At 38.9% G+C, this 16,110-nt stretch overlaps 1 protein-coding gene across 2 annotated transcripts in view; it reads left to right on the top strand.

Annotated features, from left to right (window-relative positions):
- The first annotated feature begins 269 nt into the window (after positions 1 to 269).
- The window catches only part of FERRY3 (FERRY endosomal RAB5 effector complex subunit 3), a 37,357-nt gene continuing 21,516 nt past the window's right edge, over positions 270 to 16,110 (top strand). For both annotated transcript variants that reach the window (XM_082850655.1, XM_082850654.1), the window contains exons 1-8: positions 270 to 343; positions 1,975 to 2,177; positions 4,158 to 4,303; positions 6,414 to 6,595; positions 9,930 to 10,029; positions 10,120 to 10,241; positions 15,388 to 15,494; positions 15,862 to 16,059. In XM_082850655.1, coding sequence (XP_082706781.1) covers positions 2,000 to 2,177; positions 4,158 to 4,303; positions 6,414 to 6,595; positions 9,930 to 10,029; positions 10,120 to 10,241; positions 15,388 to 15,494; positions 15,862 to 16,059 — 1,033 coding nt within the window. In that variant the 5' untranslated portion in view covers positions 270 to 343; positions 1,975 to 1,999. The remainder of the gene's footprint in view (positions 344 to 1,974; positions 2,178 to 4,157; positions 4,304 to 6,413; positions 6,596 to 9,929; positions 10,030 to 10,119; positions 10,242 to 15,387; positions 15,495 to 15,861; positions 16,060 to 16,110) is intronic.

The raw sequence follows: 16,110 nt of genomic DNA, 5'->3' as shown, positions 1-16,110 counted from the left end.
CCCCTCCAAGCACCGCCCTTCCGCATCCGGTCTGCCAGAGCCGAGCCGGTGCTTCGCCGCTGCACTTTCGTCACTTCTGCGCCGTCTCTGAAATGAACAATAACAGTAGAAATACACCTTCTTACATTTTTAAATGATTCAACTCAGGTATTATGGAACAAGGGGTCACTTAGACCGAGGAATTTTACACAGGGTGCCGGGAAAGAGGAAAAGATGCGGACGAATCTGCCGGAGCTGATCTTCCGGCTGTAAAAACAAGGCGGCAGTCAGCTGACGGTTCCTGCACCGCGGCTGGTTGACAGCGCCGGGTGTGCGGACAGCAGGAGACTCGGAACAAGGGGAGGTGAGCCCGCGACCCGATCGAGGAAGCCCCCTCAGACCGAAACCCTCTAACCGGGGGCTGTTCCCCTCACTCGGCCGTGGCTTCTCGGCCCTTTGTCTGCCCTCCCTTCCCTGACTCACTTAAGCCTCAGAACCTCCACTCGACTGGCTGCATGAGTTCGGTTCAGCTCTCCTCCTCGCATCCCATAATTGTACGGAAACCTTGCTTGATTTCAGCGCTGCTGTTAATAACAGATCGGGGAGAGAGAGCTAAAGTATCAATTTGTTGAAACACAATAAGGCTAAAGGTTGAACCAACTGAAACCAGAGCTAATGGTTTTTGTTTGCCGAAAATTATGACTCGAAACAAGATGAGACCATGAGCCCCTATTTCCGTAATTTTCAGTTCCCTGCAAAATGTTTTTTTACTGTCTTTGCCTACATCATGTGTGCTCATTTAGCAGCCTTTGATTTTTTTTAATTGATATGTTCTTATAGAGCTTCCTGTTATTGTTTATTATTTTTACCAGCTTCCATTTATTGGTCATCTTAAGTTTGTCGGATGCTTCGTATTTATTATATGATTAAGCCTAATGACAGTCCTACAAGTTAAAAGGTTTCCTGGGGCCTAGCTCAGCTGAGATGTGGCCAAGGAAGGAAGGGCAGTAAGCGTGTGCTAGGCAAAGGAAAAACATTCAGAAAGGTTGGGAGTGGAAAGAGAGGTTTGGTATTGAAAGAAGTTTAGTATGGCTGGAAAATAAAGTTTTTGGATTTGTGTGTTGGAGAGAACGGGGTGCAGGTGCTGAAATAAGAGTTTGGAGGTATAAGCAGGGGCGTGGTAAGCTCCGTTAACGAGTTTGTATTGTATCCTTAGTCCTACAAGGAATGTCTTGTATCCTGAGTCCTACAAGGAATGTCATAGAAGGATTTAAGCAGATGAACAACATGGTCAGATATGCACTTGAAAACGATTGCTGTGACTTCAGTGTAGAGAATAGTGTGAGAACTGATTTGACGGGGAAATGCCTGGGGACAGGAGTCCAGTTAGGAGGCTAATAAGTAAATCTTCAGTTGATGTATTCTTTTTGACTAGATTTTCTTCTTTATGAATAGTGTCCACTTTGCCTTGTGGGCTGTCCTGTACTTTCCACTTTCTGTGTCTTTTTCCTTCATGGAAATCTTTCCAGCACCATCTCCCTTCTCTTCACCCCCAATCAGATCGCATACCCACCACCTCTAAGCTCTTCAAGATGAATTGGTCCCTGATCTGTTTCTTTGACTTTGTATTCACCAGCTGTTTCATGGACTGTATCCACCCCCATGCGTCTGTTCCTAAGAATCCTCTCTGTTCTTCTCTCCATGATCCTTACCTATTCCTGAGAACTCTGCCTAGAAATGCTAAGTATTTTGTGGGCATAATTTTTTTCTTAAATGAAGTTTAGAAGAACCTTTTCCTTAAAAGAAGAAGCATTTTGTTTTCATCATGAAGATGAAAATGCAGGGATAAACGTAGGGAAATAGAATAATCAGCTCAGAGTCACACAAATAAAACCTCTGAGTGGGGGAACATCCTAGAAGTGGAACAGCAATAATGAAACATCGTGGTTTTTTTAAATGGACTTATAACCCGCTGAGTTTTTTTGTTGTTGTCAGTGCTATAGAAATCCTGCCAAAGAAGATGAAGAAAAACAGAGAAAGATTCTGCAGCAGAGAGAGGGAATTTGTGTATGAATTCAAAGTGGGCAGTCAGTGCTTAGAACTGACGGTGCCTCTCAAATTTCCTGTTCAAGAGAATGCCAGTCATTTACATGGCCGTCTGATGCTGCTGCACAATTTACCATGCTTTATAGAAAAAGGTGAGGGTTGATTTCTTTTAAAATATCACTTCGTTATTTTCCTATAGTCTCTGTCATTAGAAGTTTTATATTAGAAAGCATAAACCTAAGAAGCATTGGAAACAACTACAAAATGTGAAGCTTTCAAGAATAAAAAGGTTCCCCAGACCTTTGTTTTATGGAGTGTTTTTTTTGTGTGTCCCTTGTAATTGTTTATTAGGCATTTTAGTATAAAAATTAAATTAAATTATGAAAAATCACAGAGTCTGGATTAGAACTCTTAACCTCTTAATGTAGTTGGATGGATTCATAAGGTGTGTCCGCTATCACTAGCTATGGGCTAAATGCGTTGCCCTTTAATGATTCTGTCCTCAATTCCCGAGATGTCATGGGAGAGAAGGGGTACCTGTGTTTCAATAATCTTTGCTCACCTAAATTAATTCCATAAAGTCATTAATAAAGTGTGTATTAAACCATGTTAAAAGGTCGGTGTTCTGTCTACAGATGAGGGAAAATGTTTTAATTGAGAATATGTTGGATCATAGAAGGTCAAAGTTACAAGGGAACGTAGAAACTTTCCAGCACAATCTCTTTGTACAAATAAGGAAACCGGTACCTAGAAAGGTTAAATTATTTGCCCAACGCAATGATTCTCAAAAATTGTTCCCTGATCAGCAGCTACAGTATCACTTGGGAACTTGTTAGAAATGAGGATTATTGGGCGGGCTCCACCCAGTTCCCTTTGAATCAGGAACTCTGGGAGCGCATGCGGCAGTCTATTCCAGTAAGCTCTTCAGGGAACTCTGATGCATCTTAACGACTGAGAACCTCTGGTCCAAAGTTATATAATGACAGAGCCAAGACCAGAACCCAGGTATCCTGGTTTCTATGCCAGTGCTCTTCAATCAGTCTTTTTTTTTTCTTTAAAGCAGCATAAAGCAACAAATATGTATTATCTTGTCCTTACCGTTACTGTCGTTCAGGGATGCAGGTGCAACCTAGCTGGGTGCCTCTGACTCAGGGTTTCTCATGGGGTTGCAGCCATACCATCAGTCAGGGCTACAGTCTCATCTGAAGGCTCTACTGACAGAGGATTGTTTCCAAGATCCCTTGTGAGGTTGTTGTCAAGCCTTGTCATGTGGGCCTCTTCATAGGGTCACCGCAGGACCCGCAGCTGACCTCCACCAGGGCCAGCAACCTAAGAGAGTGAGGGACCAAGTGCCCAAGATGAAAGCCATGGTCTTCTTACATCCTCAAAGCAGTCTCTGAATAGTGTCTCTAAAGTGGGAATTGTAGACCATCTGAAATAAATCAGTTTTAATATGCTAATCACTCAATTTCTCTCTCAGATTCAAAGACGGTAACAATATATACCCTTGCAAGTTAAATAGGAAACTCATCTAAATACAGAACCTTAGCCGCTCTGCATCCGTAGGAGGCCTTCATGTGCTTTTCCCTACTCACTTTCAGATAAAGAATCAGGCTTAAGAAATTAACATTTTTAATTTTTTTTAAGTTTTTTTTGATGTGGACCATTTTTAAAGTCTTATTGAATTTGTTACAATATTGCTTCTGTTTTATGTTTTGGTTTTTTGCCCGTGAGGCATGTGGGATCTAAGCTCCCCGACCAGGGATTGAACCCACACCCCCTGCATTGGAAGGCGAAGTCTTAACCCACTGGACGGCCAGGGAAGTCCCAACATTTTAAATTAGTATCAGGGTTGTATATCAGAGTTAAGAATTTTGACCATTCAGTAACCTGTGATTGTAAAGAAGAATAATTGTGAGATTAGTTAAATGATCCCCTAAGCTGATTTTATTTTAGTTAGACATTCTCTTAAGGGTTAAGGGTATTCTCATTGTCTCATTCTCTTAAGACACTGTTTTAGTTAGACATTCTGTTAGGCTTGATAAAATAAAGTTTGACATTGGAATGCTTAGCCAGGTAAAATGTTCCCTATTTATGTGTACTGACAATGGTATTTGCTGTCCCCGTTACAGACTTAAAAGAATCTCTGAGCCAGTTTATTGAAGAAGAATCCCTCAAAGATTATGACAGAGACGCTGAAGCAGCCCTGGAAGCTGTGAAGTCAGGTGACGTAGACTTACATCAGCTGGCAAGTGCCTGGGCCAAAGCCTATGCGGAGGTAAAAAAATAGATCCCATTGTGAATTTTGAGGATATTCTGAACTTTGGTGAAGATTTCTTTCCTTACAGCTTTACTGAGATGTCGTTGACGTGCGACATAGTGTAAGCTTAAGGCATACAGCACAGTGCTTTGATTTACACACGTCACGAAGTGATTATCACAAGTTTAGTGAACATCCGTCCTCTCATATAGATACAAAATTAAAGAAATAGAAGATGAAATACTTTTTTTGTGTGGAGAACGCTTAGGATTTACTCTCAACAACTTTCGTATATACCATAAGGCAGTGTTAATTATATTTATTACATTGTACATTACGTGCCTATACTTATTATAACTGGAAGTTTGCATCTTTTGATTGCAGTCATCCAATTTCCCCTTCCCTTATCCCCAGCTTCAGTTAACTGCAAATCTGATCTCTTTTCCTGTGATTCTGTTTGTTTGTTTTTAAAGTATAGTGATGGAGGAGACAGAGAAGTCCAGATGGGCCTGGTCGTGGAGTAGTTTCTCCACAGGCCCTTACTCAGTGCCCATTCCTCTCGGCTGTCACATCCCCTTTTTAGGGTCACCTCTCCTGAGGGAATATGGCGCGAGTTAGGTCAGATAGGAGCTCCGTTCAGTGCTTCTCGTGCAGGTAGCTTCTGCCTGTTCACAAGGCTCACTCTAGGCTGGGTTTTAAATTGATGCTGAAAATTATGTAGTGAGCAGACCTGGTTCATGGGGTTTCCAAATGTCTGGTGTTACGCAGGGCCAAGCAGACGCCCGTGATTTGGCCCTGGCTCCTTCCTGCAAAACTTCAGCCCGAGCCTGATGTGAATTTGGAACAAGGCTTAAGTCACTTGGGCTGGTTATAATTTCTAGAGCAGTGCCGGGGTCTAGAGAGGTAGAGCAGTTATGAGAATGCGGGTTCAGGATTTCAGAGGCATGGGGTAGATGAAATCCGCCTTCTAGATTCAGCTGGTCTTCTGAAACTCTTCTCTCCTGATCTGGCAGCCAATCGAAGTATAAGTGAAAGGAAACAGGGGAAAAGTTTACCCTATTGACCCAGTTCAAAATACCTGTTTCTGTCATTTATCCATTTGTTTTATTTAAGGTAAATTATTACTTAGTCCTGTCATAGATTCTAGTTTTTGACATTTTCCCTTTGAAAAGGGAAGAATTTAGATTATTCTTTTTTATAGATGTCTGTCTGCAAAGATCAATAATAGAAAAAATATTTCCACTTTTGCCTTTAAATTGTATGACCTTTGACAGGGGACTTCCCAGCATGCCAGTTTCCTCCCCTGGAGAGCACTGTGTGTGTCAGATGTGCTGGCACGGCACACGTCTGGGGACAGGCATCTGTCCCCTGGATGGATTTGTGTGTGTGCTTGGGGTGTCTCCATTCTGCCTCTCTGCATGTTTCTCTTTTTCTTGTTTATTGGTGTTTACTCAGTCCCTTTATCATTTTGATAGCTACTGTTTTCATACACTTTAAAACATGTTTACATTTTATAAAGAAAACAATACTTGTAAAGTTCAGAGTAAGAAAATTGCAAATGTACATCTTGATATAAAATCCTGTGCATGAATTGGGTATTCAAGGTCAGTGTTATTGCATAGGTAACCTCATTCTCTAAATATATAGCCTACAAAACCTTTCGTAGCAATATATTTTTAATAATGGAAAGCCTCTTCTGATTATATAATTAATATATGCAAGTTATTCTGTTATGCAGCACCTTAGAATACAAAGTAAAGGTCTTCAGAAGTCCCACTCTGCCAAAACAGCCCCTTTGAGTGTGCTTGGGTTTCACAGAAATGGGATCTCAGCTTACTCACCATTTTTTTTTTTTTATTGTGGGCACTTCCTATTTCTTCCTCCACATTAATGCCTTCCCCTTACCCCTGCCTCCAGGTAACCCACATTAACAACTTAGTTGACATCTTTCTGTATCTTTTTTGTATATTCAGATAATCCTATGTAACCTATATACACATATATGGATGGAGGGTCTTTCTGTCCTTTGATGTCCAGAAATGGAATCATAATATATGCACTTCTCTAGTAGTGTGTTAAATAAAAATACTACATCAGGATTTAAGACTGTTCGTGTCTCATCTCGTAGACCACATTGGAGCATGCAAGGCCCGAGGAGCCCAGCTGGGATGAAGATTTCGCAGACGTGTACCATGACCTCATCCATTCTCCTGCCTCTGAAACGCTCCTAAATTTGGAACACAATTACTTTGTTAGTATCTCAGAACTGATTGGCGAAAGAGATGTGGAGCTGAAAAAATTACGAGAGAGGTATTTCAGAGTTCTTGCATTATCATAATTAAATGTTATGTCATCAGATATTGATGGGCTGCAGAACAGCTTGTTCTCATTTTGTTATAAAATGGAAGAATAGAATAAAAAGAATCTTTAACTTTAGAAATTAATTTCCTTATGCGTTTAAATCTGTCATTTCATCTGGGAAGATGAGGTCCTCATAGGTTTATAGAACTTCTCCAGTGATTTACCTAAACAATTATGGTGGTCTTATCTATTCTTAGTTCTAATAAGAGGAATAGCTTACCTCTTTTGAAGGTCTGCTTTGTTCCAGGCACTGTGCAAAGTGCTTTGGATGCTGTCTTAGTTCAGGCTGCTGTTGAAAAAAAAATACCACAGACTGGGTGGCTTAAACAACAGAAATTGATTTCTCACCGTCTGGAGGCTGGGTAGTCCAAGATCAAGGTGCCAGCAGACTCCGTGTCTGCTGAGGACCCGCTGCCTGGCTTGCAGACCGTGCCTTCTTAATGTTGCTCACGTGGCGTTTCCTAAGTGCAGGCTCCTGGTGTGTTGCTCGTAGACAGACAGCTGTAGCACCTCTTCTTCTAGGCACTAATTCCATCAGGACGACTCCAACCTCTTGAGCTCACCTAAACCTACTTACCTCCCAAAGGCCCCACCTCCGGATACCATCACATTGAGGGTTAGGGTTTCAACGTATGAATTCTGGGGAGACACAAACATGCAGTCCTTAACCGATGCCCTGTCTCACTTGATCTCTTAGCACAATCCTACTGTTATCATCCCCATTTAACTGAGGCAAAAATGTGATTTTCTTCTAGTTCTTTGTTCTAGTTCTTTTCTTCTAGTTCTTTGTTATTTTCTTCTAGTATTGTGAACATACTTTAAGAATGAAATAGAGATTAGATTTTTTTAAATATGTAAGAGTATAATTACCTAACAATAATGAATTACCTTCTGTTGAATCACATTTGTTTGATTTTTCCTACCAGGGCTTCAAATAATATAATCTTCATCTCATTCTGAATCTGTCCTTGGATCTCAGGTTTTCGGGACTGCACTCATTCTGCCCATCTGGGTGTATTAGAAAATGCCCAGCCTGGCTCTCTGTAGTGCATGTCAGTAGCCATCACTCCTGCTTTCATTCAGCTGGTGAGCTGCTCTAAACTGTGGTCGACTCTGCTGCCTGCTCGCTCCACCTCCCAGAAGATTTCATCTCTGGCCATCAATATTCTACAATTGTTTTTTTTCTAAATTGGAAGAAGATTCTCATTCCACAAAACTCTTCAGTTTTGGGGAATCTGAATTAACTTACTAATGATCTGCATTTACTGGTACTTCATGTGCATTTTCTGTCGTGGAGCGGCTTTTCATCAGGGGTTTGTCTTGGTTTACGTTATTTTTTGAAATGTCCTTTGGCCAGACTTCTTGACGGGGCTTTGCTTTTTCCCACCTAAACGTATAAACGTTATTTGAATACATTTATTTTAAGAACAGTTTTATAGTTTATTTTTCACAAGTCCAAACAGGTAGCTTAAAAAATAAAAATAAGCTATGTTCCCTTTAAGGTAGGTAATATTTTTTGCAAAGGTGAACAGTATAACTAATGGTGAGTTGGAATTCATTGATGGAAGTTCACCCACAATTTTGGTGCTTAATTCATTTATCTAATTCATGAGCAGAAGTGACACCTTTTCTCAGTTCTCCTTTCATTTTAATTCCATTTTACATCTTTAAAATAACTTTTCTCAGTATAGCATCAGTAGTTATAATGATATTCTTTCCTAAGTTTGTTCGAGATAATATACAGGTTGTCAGAATACCCCACCAGACATACTGAGCCAATAGATAGTTAGTATTTCATCTGAAAAATAATAAAATTTTCCTTGATCTTAATCATAGAAAATATATATTGTATCATTAACTACTTGCACTTCTAAAACATTTAGGGTGAAATAAATGTTCGTGAAATTTTATTTGTTGAATTATTATTTATTGGTCTTCTTTTTCCTCACTGGAAATTTGCTTCTTTTAGCAAATCAGATTCAAGATATTTCTTTGAAACTTAGAAGTGGCAATGATACTCTTTATCCACTAGAGGGAACATGTGTAATATAAAATATTAATATATTTGTATCAAAGTTTATATTTATTAATGCTTAGTAGTTATTTCTGTTTTAAATAACAATCTTACTTGCAAGCACATCCTTCACCTGACCTCTAGTAGTTATTAAAAAATTAATGGGGTCACCTGCCCACTTAAGTTAAGTAGGAATTAAGTGATATTGAATATTTAATACTAGAAGGTACACATAGAAATGTATAGAAGTATAACATATGAATGAGTTTCATTTATCATATACATGTAAGTATCTTAATCAGTTGTTATAAATAAGTATAAGTTCTCTTTTAAGAGCAATTTACTTAAATTGACTAGTATGATAGTAGAATCCTTTTAGTTCATGTCTGTGTTTCGTTGTTTACAAGTTTGTTTGAAATATGTTTCAGAACAAATTTTTTAAATATGTTTTTATTAGAAGATAATTCTAATGAACTTACTAAAATATAATACACATACAGAAAAGGTAATAAACAATAGGTATACAGCTCCGTACATTTTCACAAAGTAAGTACACCCATGTGCTCATCTCCCAGATCAAGAAATGATTTCCAGCCCTACAGAAGGCTCCCTCCTGCCCATCCGGCAGTCACCACCCATTTCCCCCATAAATAACCATTATCTGAACTTCTAACACCACTGATTAGTTTTTCCCATAGAGAAAACCATTTTTAATTTCTGCATGTTTATTTGGATAAATGAAGAAGACTAAAATGTATCTTCAGAATGTATTTCATATTCCTCTAAAAAGGGAACCCTGTGACTTAATACCAGCTTGATTCTTAGAACCTAATTGGCAGCTTCTGGTTATAATATAAAGTACCTTTTGAAGGTTGAAGTCACTTTAACTCATGTTCAAATAAAAAGAAAATGTATTTAAGCTGGAATTGCAGAGTATCTTCTTTGTGTAAATCTGTAGCCTCTTAAATATTAGCCATGGAAGTTGAAAGATCACCTAGAATTTGAATGCTTTCATTTGTGCACTAAATTTAGATTCCAATTTAGCTGCACAAATGACGTTGTTGATATTAGACGACATTATCATTATTATTTCCACATCTCCATTGGCAAGGCTTCAAAGTGCCTTCCAGGTAGTATAGTTGCCCTAACTGGACATAGTCCTAGAAAACAAAAATTTTCTTTTGACTTTGTAGAGGTTGTTCAATAAATCCGGAGTGGTTGTATTAAAAATTTGATGAATATATCTGATCTGCTTTATTTATGGTTCAGACAAGGCATTGAAATGGAAAAAGTGATGCAGGAACTGGGAAAATCACTGACAGATCAAGATGTAAATTCGCTGGCTGCTCAGCATTTCGAATCCCAGCAGGTGAGTGAAGTATAATGACTTCTGGATTGCATTTTCCACTTATTTATTTTTGTAAAAGAAGTAGTTAGTCAGTGTACTGTCTCTTTTTAGGACTTGGAAAATAAATGGTCCAATGAATTAAAACAGTCGACTGCCATTCAAAAGCAAGAGTATCAGGAATGGGTGATGAAACTTCATCAAGACCTAAAAAACCCCAAAAACAGCTCTCTCAGGTATTAATCAGGTGTTGTTTTTATCAGATGAAGGTCATTGTCAGTAGTAGTTTGTATTTATTGTAAAACTGGACCTTTTTAGTTGTAGGTATTTTTAAGTTGCCGGTGAAAATTCAAGATAATTTATACTTCCTGTAACACCTTTCATTTTATAGACTTTATATGGGTGATTTGCGGGGTGGGGCGGGTAACTGGCTGTTTTACAGTAGTGATTTCCCTGCTAGAACTTAGCCATAAATCTTGTGGGTGTGTATACCTAAATACCGCCATCACTGTCTCTTGTTTCCTTAAGTTGGTTTCCTTTCAGTGCAATACACACTGGTCGACTGCACCTTAAATGCCAAGCACTCTTTAAGCAGAAGAGCAAAAAAAAGATAACTGCCCATGTGGAGCTTATATTCTAGAGACACTGACCTGTGAATAAAACAGTACTGTACAGAGTGATGTGTGCAGTAACAGAAGCATGTACAAGGTACCAAAACAGTCTAGAGGACTTTCCATAAGTCACAATTTGTGTGGTGCCTTATGGCCTAAATACATTGTGTTTCATGTGTTGCCCTAGAGCTCGCCAGTGCCTGTTCTCTCCCGGCTGTGTACTCACCTTTGAGAATTTCTTCTTTCAAATCCTAAAGTATATCCGATTGGGAATATATTTAGTACAGTATAATAATCCTATTTCCAGCATCTTCTAGTGTATGCTATAAACATTTAGATATTGCCCTTTATTTGTCTAATGTCATTCTCCCCCACCTGTCTTGCCTTGAAGACAAAAACCATGTCTGTTCTTCTGCTGTTGTATACCCAGGTCTTTGTCAAGTGTCTAGCTCTTGACACAGGCATATAAATAAATATTGATGGGATGGGTGTAAACCAGGAAGATAGATGGATTATCATTAAACTATTTACCTGACACAGTCTGTATCATCTCTTATTATAATCTGTCATTTGTGTTGTTGTTTTCCCCAAGCCAACACCTTAGAAATATTTAAACAATGTTTTATAATTAGAAATGGGATAACCTCCTGGACACTAACATATATATACCCCTCATTTCAAATGAAAATAGTGCTGAACACAATACAAAGGGACAGGTGAGGCGACAGACAGGCTGGGAACACCTGTGTACTATGAGGTCCAATGGTGTTTCTCAAATTGCTGGTTGCAGTCTGCCAGGGACCATGCTGGATCCTTTACTTTCCAATTGGGCTTTTTAAAATGACAATAAAATGGAATGGAATTGAATGGAACAGAACTGGGTAGAATAGACTAGGGAAAACAATATCAGCACGTTACTCATGTGTGCGTTGAGCCACAATGTGAAATATGTACTCTATACTGTGGTCAGAAAAGTAGGAAGTCATCAACCTATGGACGCTAAGAAAGCCCCTTGCTACAAAAATTACCTCCTGCTTTGCTACTCTAGTTTCAGAAATTCATTCTATAGGATCAATTCCTTTGTGTAAATACTGGCCTCTAGCTGCTGCTGCTTTAAAAACCAACTATTCCTGGGAAAGAGTATTTTTACTGTGACTTGGTTAGTTTGTTTTCCCTTTTGATAGGGATTTCCTTGGGGAGCAGAAACCTGTTTTCAACATAACTACGTATAGAACTCCTGTATGAGATTGATCCATTTAAAAAGTTTATTTATTTTTTAACATCTTTATTGGAATATAATTGCTTTACAATGGTGTGTTAGTTGCTGCTCTATAACAAAGTGAATCAGCTATACGTATACATATATCCCCGTATCTCCTCCCTCTTGCGTCTCCCTCCCACCCTCCCTACCCCACCCCTCTACGTGGTCACAAAGCACCGAGCTGATCTCCCTGTGCTATGCAGCTGCTTCCCACTGGCTATCTGTTTTACATTTAGTAGTGTATATATGTCCGTTTTTGCCCTTTTGTTTAAAGTCAGGTCTATTGAAGGATAAATTACATAAAGTAAAAGTCACTTGTTTTAGGATTACATTTTGATGAGTTTTGACAAACTTAATGAGTCATGAAACCATCACTGCAATCAGGACATAGCATTTCCTTTTTATACCTTTGTATTAACCCCCCTTCTCCTTGCCCAGCTTGTGGCAACCTGCTCTGATTGCTGTCCCTGTCATTTTGATTTTTACAGAATGTCATATAAATGGAATCAAACTGTATGTAGCAGTTTGTGTCTTGCTTCCTTCACTTGACGTAACGCTTTTGAGACTCATTCATGTTGTTGCATTTATGAGTGGTTCTTCCCTTTTCATTGCTCTGTTATTCTTTGTTTATCCATTCACTCAGTGGTGGACATTCAGAGTATTTTGGCAATTATAAATAAAGCGGCTATAAACACATCCTGGTCTTTCTATAGACATATGTTTATAATTTTCTTATGTAAATACCTAGGAGTGGGATTGCTGGAAAACATGGGAAGTAAAATCCATGGTGTGCTTAATTTTATAAGAAGCTGGTTCTCCAAAGTGGCTGTACCATCTTGCACTCCCAGCACCACTGTGGGAGGGTCCCAGGGGCTCCTCACCCTCGTCAGCACCTGGTGCTGATATCTAGCAATTCTAGTAGGTTTTGTAGTGGCGTCTCATTGTGGTTTGACTTTGCATTTCCCGGATGGCTACTAACGTTGAACATTTTTTCACGTGCTGATCTTCTATCCATACCTCTTCTTTTTTTTTTTTTTCCATTATTATTATTGAGTTGTGAAAGTTCTCTATATATTCTGGATACAGGTCTATCATCAGATACGTGTTTTACAAATATTTTCTCTCACCCTGTGGCTTATTGTTTCATTTTCTTAATGGTTTCTTTTGAAGAGTAAAGTTTTTCATTTTAATTAAGTGCAATTTGTCAATTTTTAAATGGTTTGTTTCTTATCTCAGTTATCATTGCCTAATTCAAGATCACAAAGATTTTCTCCTATGTTTTCTTCTAGAAATTTTATAGTTCAGACTTATACATGTAACTCATGATGTATTGTTTCATATATATTATATGTAAATTTAAATATATCCACTATAAAATAGTAAATAAATACATCCACTATATATATGTTGGTCTGTAACTTTGTTTTTCTTATAATATCTTCATGTGGTTTTGACATCAGGGTAGTGGTGGCCTCATAAAATGATTGGTGGTCTGCTGATGAGCCTGTCAAAGGAATTGACGTCTGTGATCATCGATCTGATAACATGTTTTATTTCTAGTACTTCTCTCTGCTGAAATTCCTTATCTGTCCTTGTGTGTTGTTTTACACTAAATCTTTGAGCATATTAGTCATAGTTATTTGAAAGTCCCTTTCTTTTAGCGCCAGTATCCGGGTCATCTCTAAGTCTGTTTCTGTTGATTGCTTTCTCCCTTGACAGTGGGTTATTTATTTATTTATTTTTGCTTGCTTTTTTCGGTCTTTCCCCCTCTGTTTCTCTCTCTCTTTTTTAAACTGAATGCTGGCTGTTGTGTGTATTAGAAAAGAAGAGACTGAGATCAATAGTACTTATGCCCAGAAATGAGCAGGCCGTTACGTGAAGGTTATGGAAATTTAGTCAGCAGTCGGGCTGTGTTTGGTTTCTGCTCTTCAGTCCACCATAGGCTTCATTTTCTACAGCAGTGCACTGCTGCCACTTTGTGTTGAGAGTGGGGCTTTGGCTTCTAGACTGTTCTCCTCTGTCATCCTGCTCCACCCTCAGCTTTCAGTAGCCTTTGCAGGCCTGTGCCACAGCAGGAGGTCCCCGTGTGTGCTGTTGCTCTGCCCACCCGCCAGCAGTAGACTAACGTTGTTGTTACTTGATGCCAGGCTCTTGGTCGGCGGTGGGAGGCGGGTCTCTGTGGTCTTTGTCCAGCTTCAGTCTTAGCCTAAGTCCAGCAGATCTGGGCCTTGGGCTTGGGGCACTCTTAGCACATCTTCCTGTGCCACCAAGTGGGCTGTCTCTTCTCTTGCCCTGCCCCCAAGGTTTTCTTGGAAGCGCCTGGTGGAGGCCAACAGGAAGGAGTTTGCAAGAGCATATGCAAAGTCCCCCGGTGCCTGGAGCTCATAGCTGTTCTAAATGGACATGCTAGCCCATACTTGGCCTTCAAGAATTTGTTAAAATTTTAGCTGATTTTTTCTTACCCTCTTACATACATTACAGCAAGCTATTTCTACTGTGCCCTGCCCAAAAGAAAACTATCTGTGTGTCCTGTCTCTCATTCTAAAGCGTGTCACAGTTTAGAATTTAGTTTCTTGGTTGCCTTGTTACCTCAAATCTCTGATGAGCTCCAGAAAAGTTATGATCTTATAGATTATCTGGGCTTTTCTTGCTATTAGCATGGGAACATCATTGTCTTGTGGCTTTCTGTGTCCTAAGATGAGGATATTTTATTAATATAAATTTATATGAATTTACTTCGGGGTTTAAATTTGCCATATTTACTAATGAAGTCAATCAGTGATGCTAATGAGACTGTTTGGATTTACCCCAAAAATGTAGTCAGGGGAGTGGATGACTGTTCCAGACTTATACCATCTTCAGCTCACCATGAAATTTGAATTGAACGGTTGTACAGTTCTGGTGCCTCCATGGAAACCTTTTCCGGAAGTGCAAGGGCAGAGTAGAGCAAGGAGAGAAGTCCTTTAATGGGAGACTGTTGGTGGTGAAAACACAGGAAATGGTAAAACAACAAAAAAAGAGAGGATGTGAATACATCAAAACGAACTACATCTTTTTTTATTATTTGATATTTATTTGACATTTTAATTTTTAATTTTCCTTTCTATCACTTCACTTATTTTCTAGTTTCGCCAGCCCTAAGGCTGATATAGGATATATTAAAATGTCATTTTAAACATGTTAATGTTAGTCACTTCATTTAATCATTCTCTTAGGCTACTAAGAAATATTAAATGATGACATACAATCGATATTGTAATGACTAAAAAAATATGCATAACTTAGTGAAAGAAATAACCAAAGAAATGAAAGAATAAGTAGGAGTTTTACAACCTGTGTTAATGATCTTACTCGTCCCCATGGATAAAGGATAAATTTAGGAATAAATTAAGTGCTACTTTCTGCTGTTTCATCTCATTTAACTGGAAAGCTTTCTTTCCTTTAGGAAAGGTTTTTGACAAACATACAAAAAAGAAAAAAAAAGCGTATCAATAATTTTTTCAATTTCAGTGAGGAAATTAAAGTTCAACCAAGTCAGCTCAGAGAATCCGCTGAAGCAAATGGAAGGATTTATGAGGAACAGAGAAAGTTAGAAGAAAGTTTTACCATTCACTTAGGTAAGTATATTAATTTTTTGCAGTCACAATTTATTGTAACCTGTGAAACTTTTTTTAATGCTGTAAGAGAAAAATCCCTAGCATGTGAGTAGAATATACCCAGGTCCTTTTTATTAAAAATTGTGTTCTGCTCCAAGAAAGCCTATAGTTCATTGGCTATAAGTTTTCTATTTTAGCTCATGTATTATTTCTCTGCAAATAGAAAGATGCAATGTTAATAGTTATTCAAATAGAAAATTGCAAAAGGCCCATTTTAATTATGCGTAGCACAGATGTATCTGGATTCTTGCCACAGAGATTTGCCTCCTGCCCTGCTGGCTTTCTGCAGCTGTCTAAGTATCTTTCTGGGCTTGTTGCCTACCCCCAGGAGCCCAGTTGAAGACCATGCATAACCTGAGGTTGCTGAGAGCAGATATGCTGGATTTCTGTAAGCACAAGAGGAGCCACCGAAGCGGCGTGAAGCTGCACCGACTCCAGACAGCGCTGTCGCTTTACTCCACGTCCCTCTGTGGCCTGGTGTTGCTGGTGGATAACCGCATCAATTCATATAGTGGTATTAAAAGAGGTGAGTTAGCATTATGCATATTTATGCCATTAAAGTTCTCCATTTAATGCC

This window comes from Leucopleurus acutus, assembly GCF_964270905.1.
Source record: "Leucopleurus acutus genome assembly, chromosome: 11".
Lineage (NCBI taxonomy): Eukaryota > Metazoa > Chordata > Mammalia > Artiodactyla > Delphinidae > Leucopleurus > Leucopleurus acutus.
Note: the sequence above shows the minus strand (reverse complement) of the source record. Positions and strands in the feature narration are given on the sequence as shown.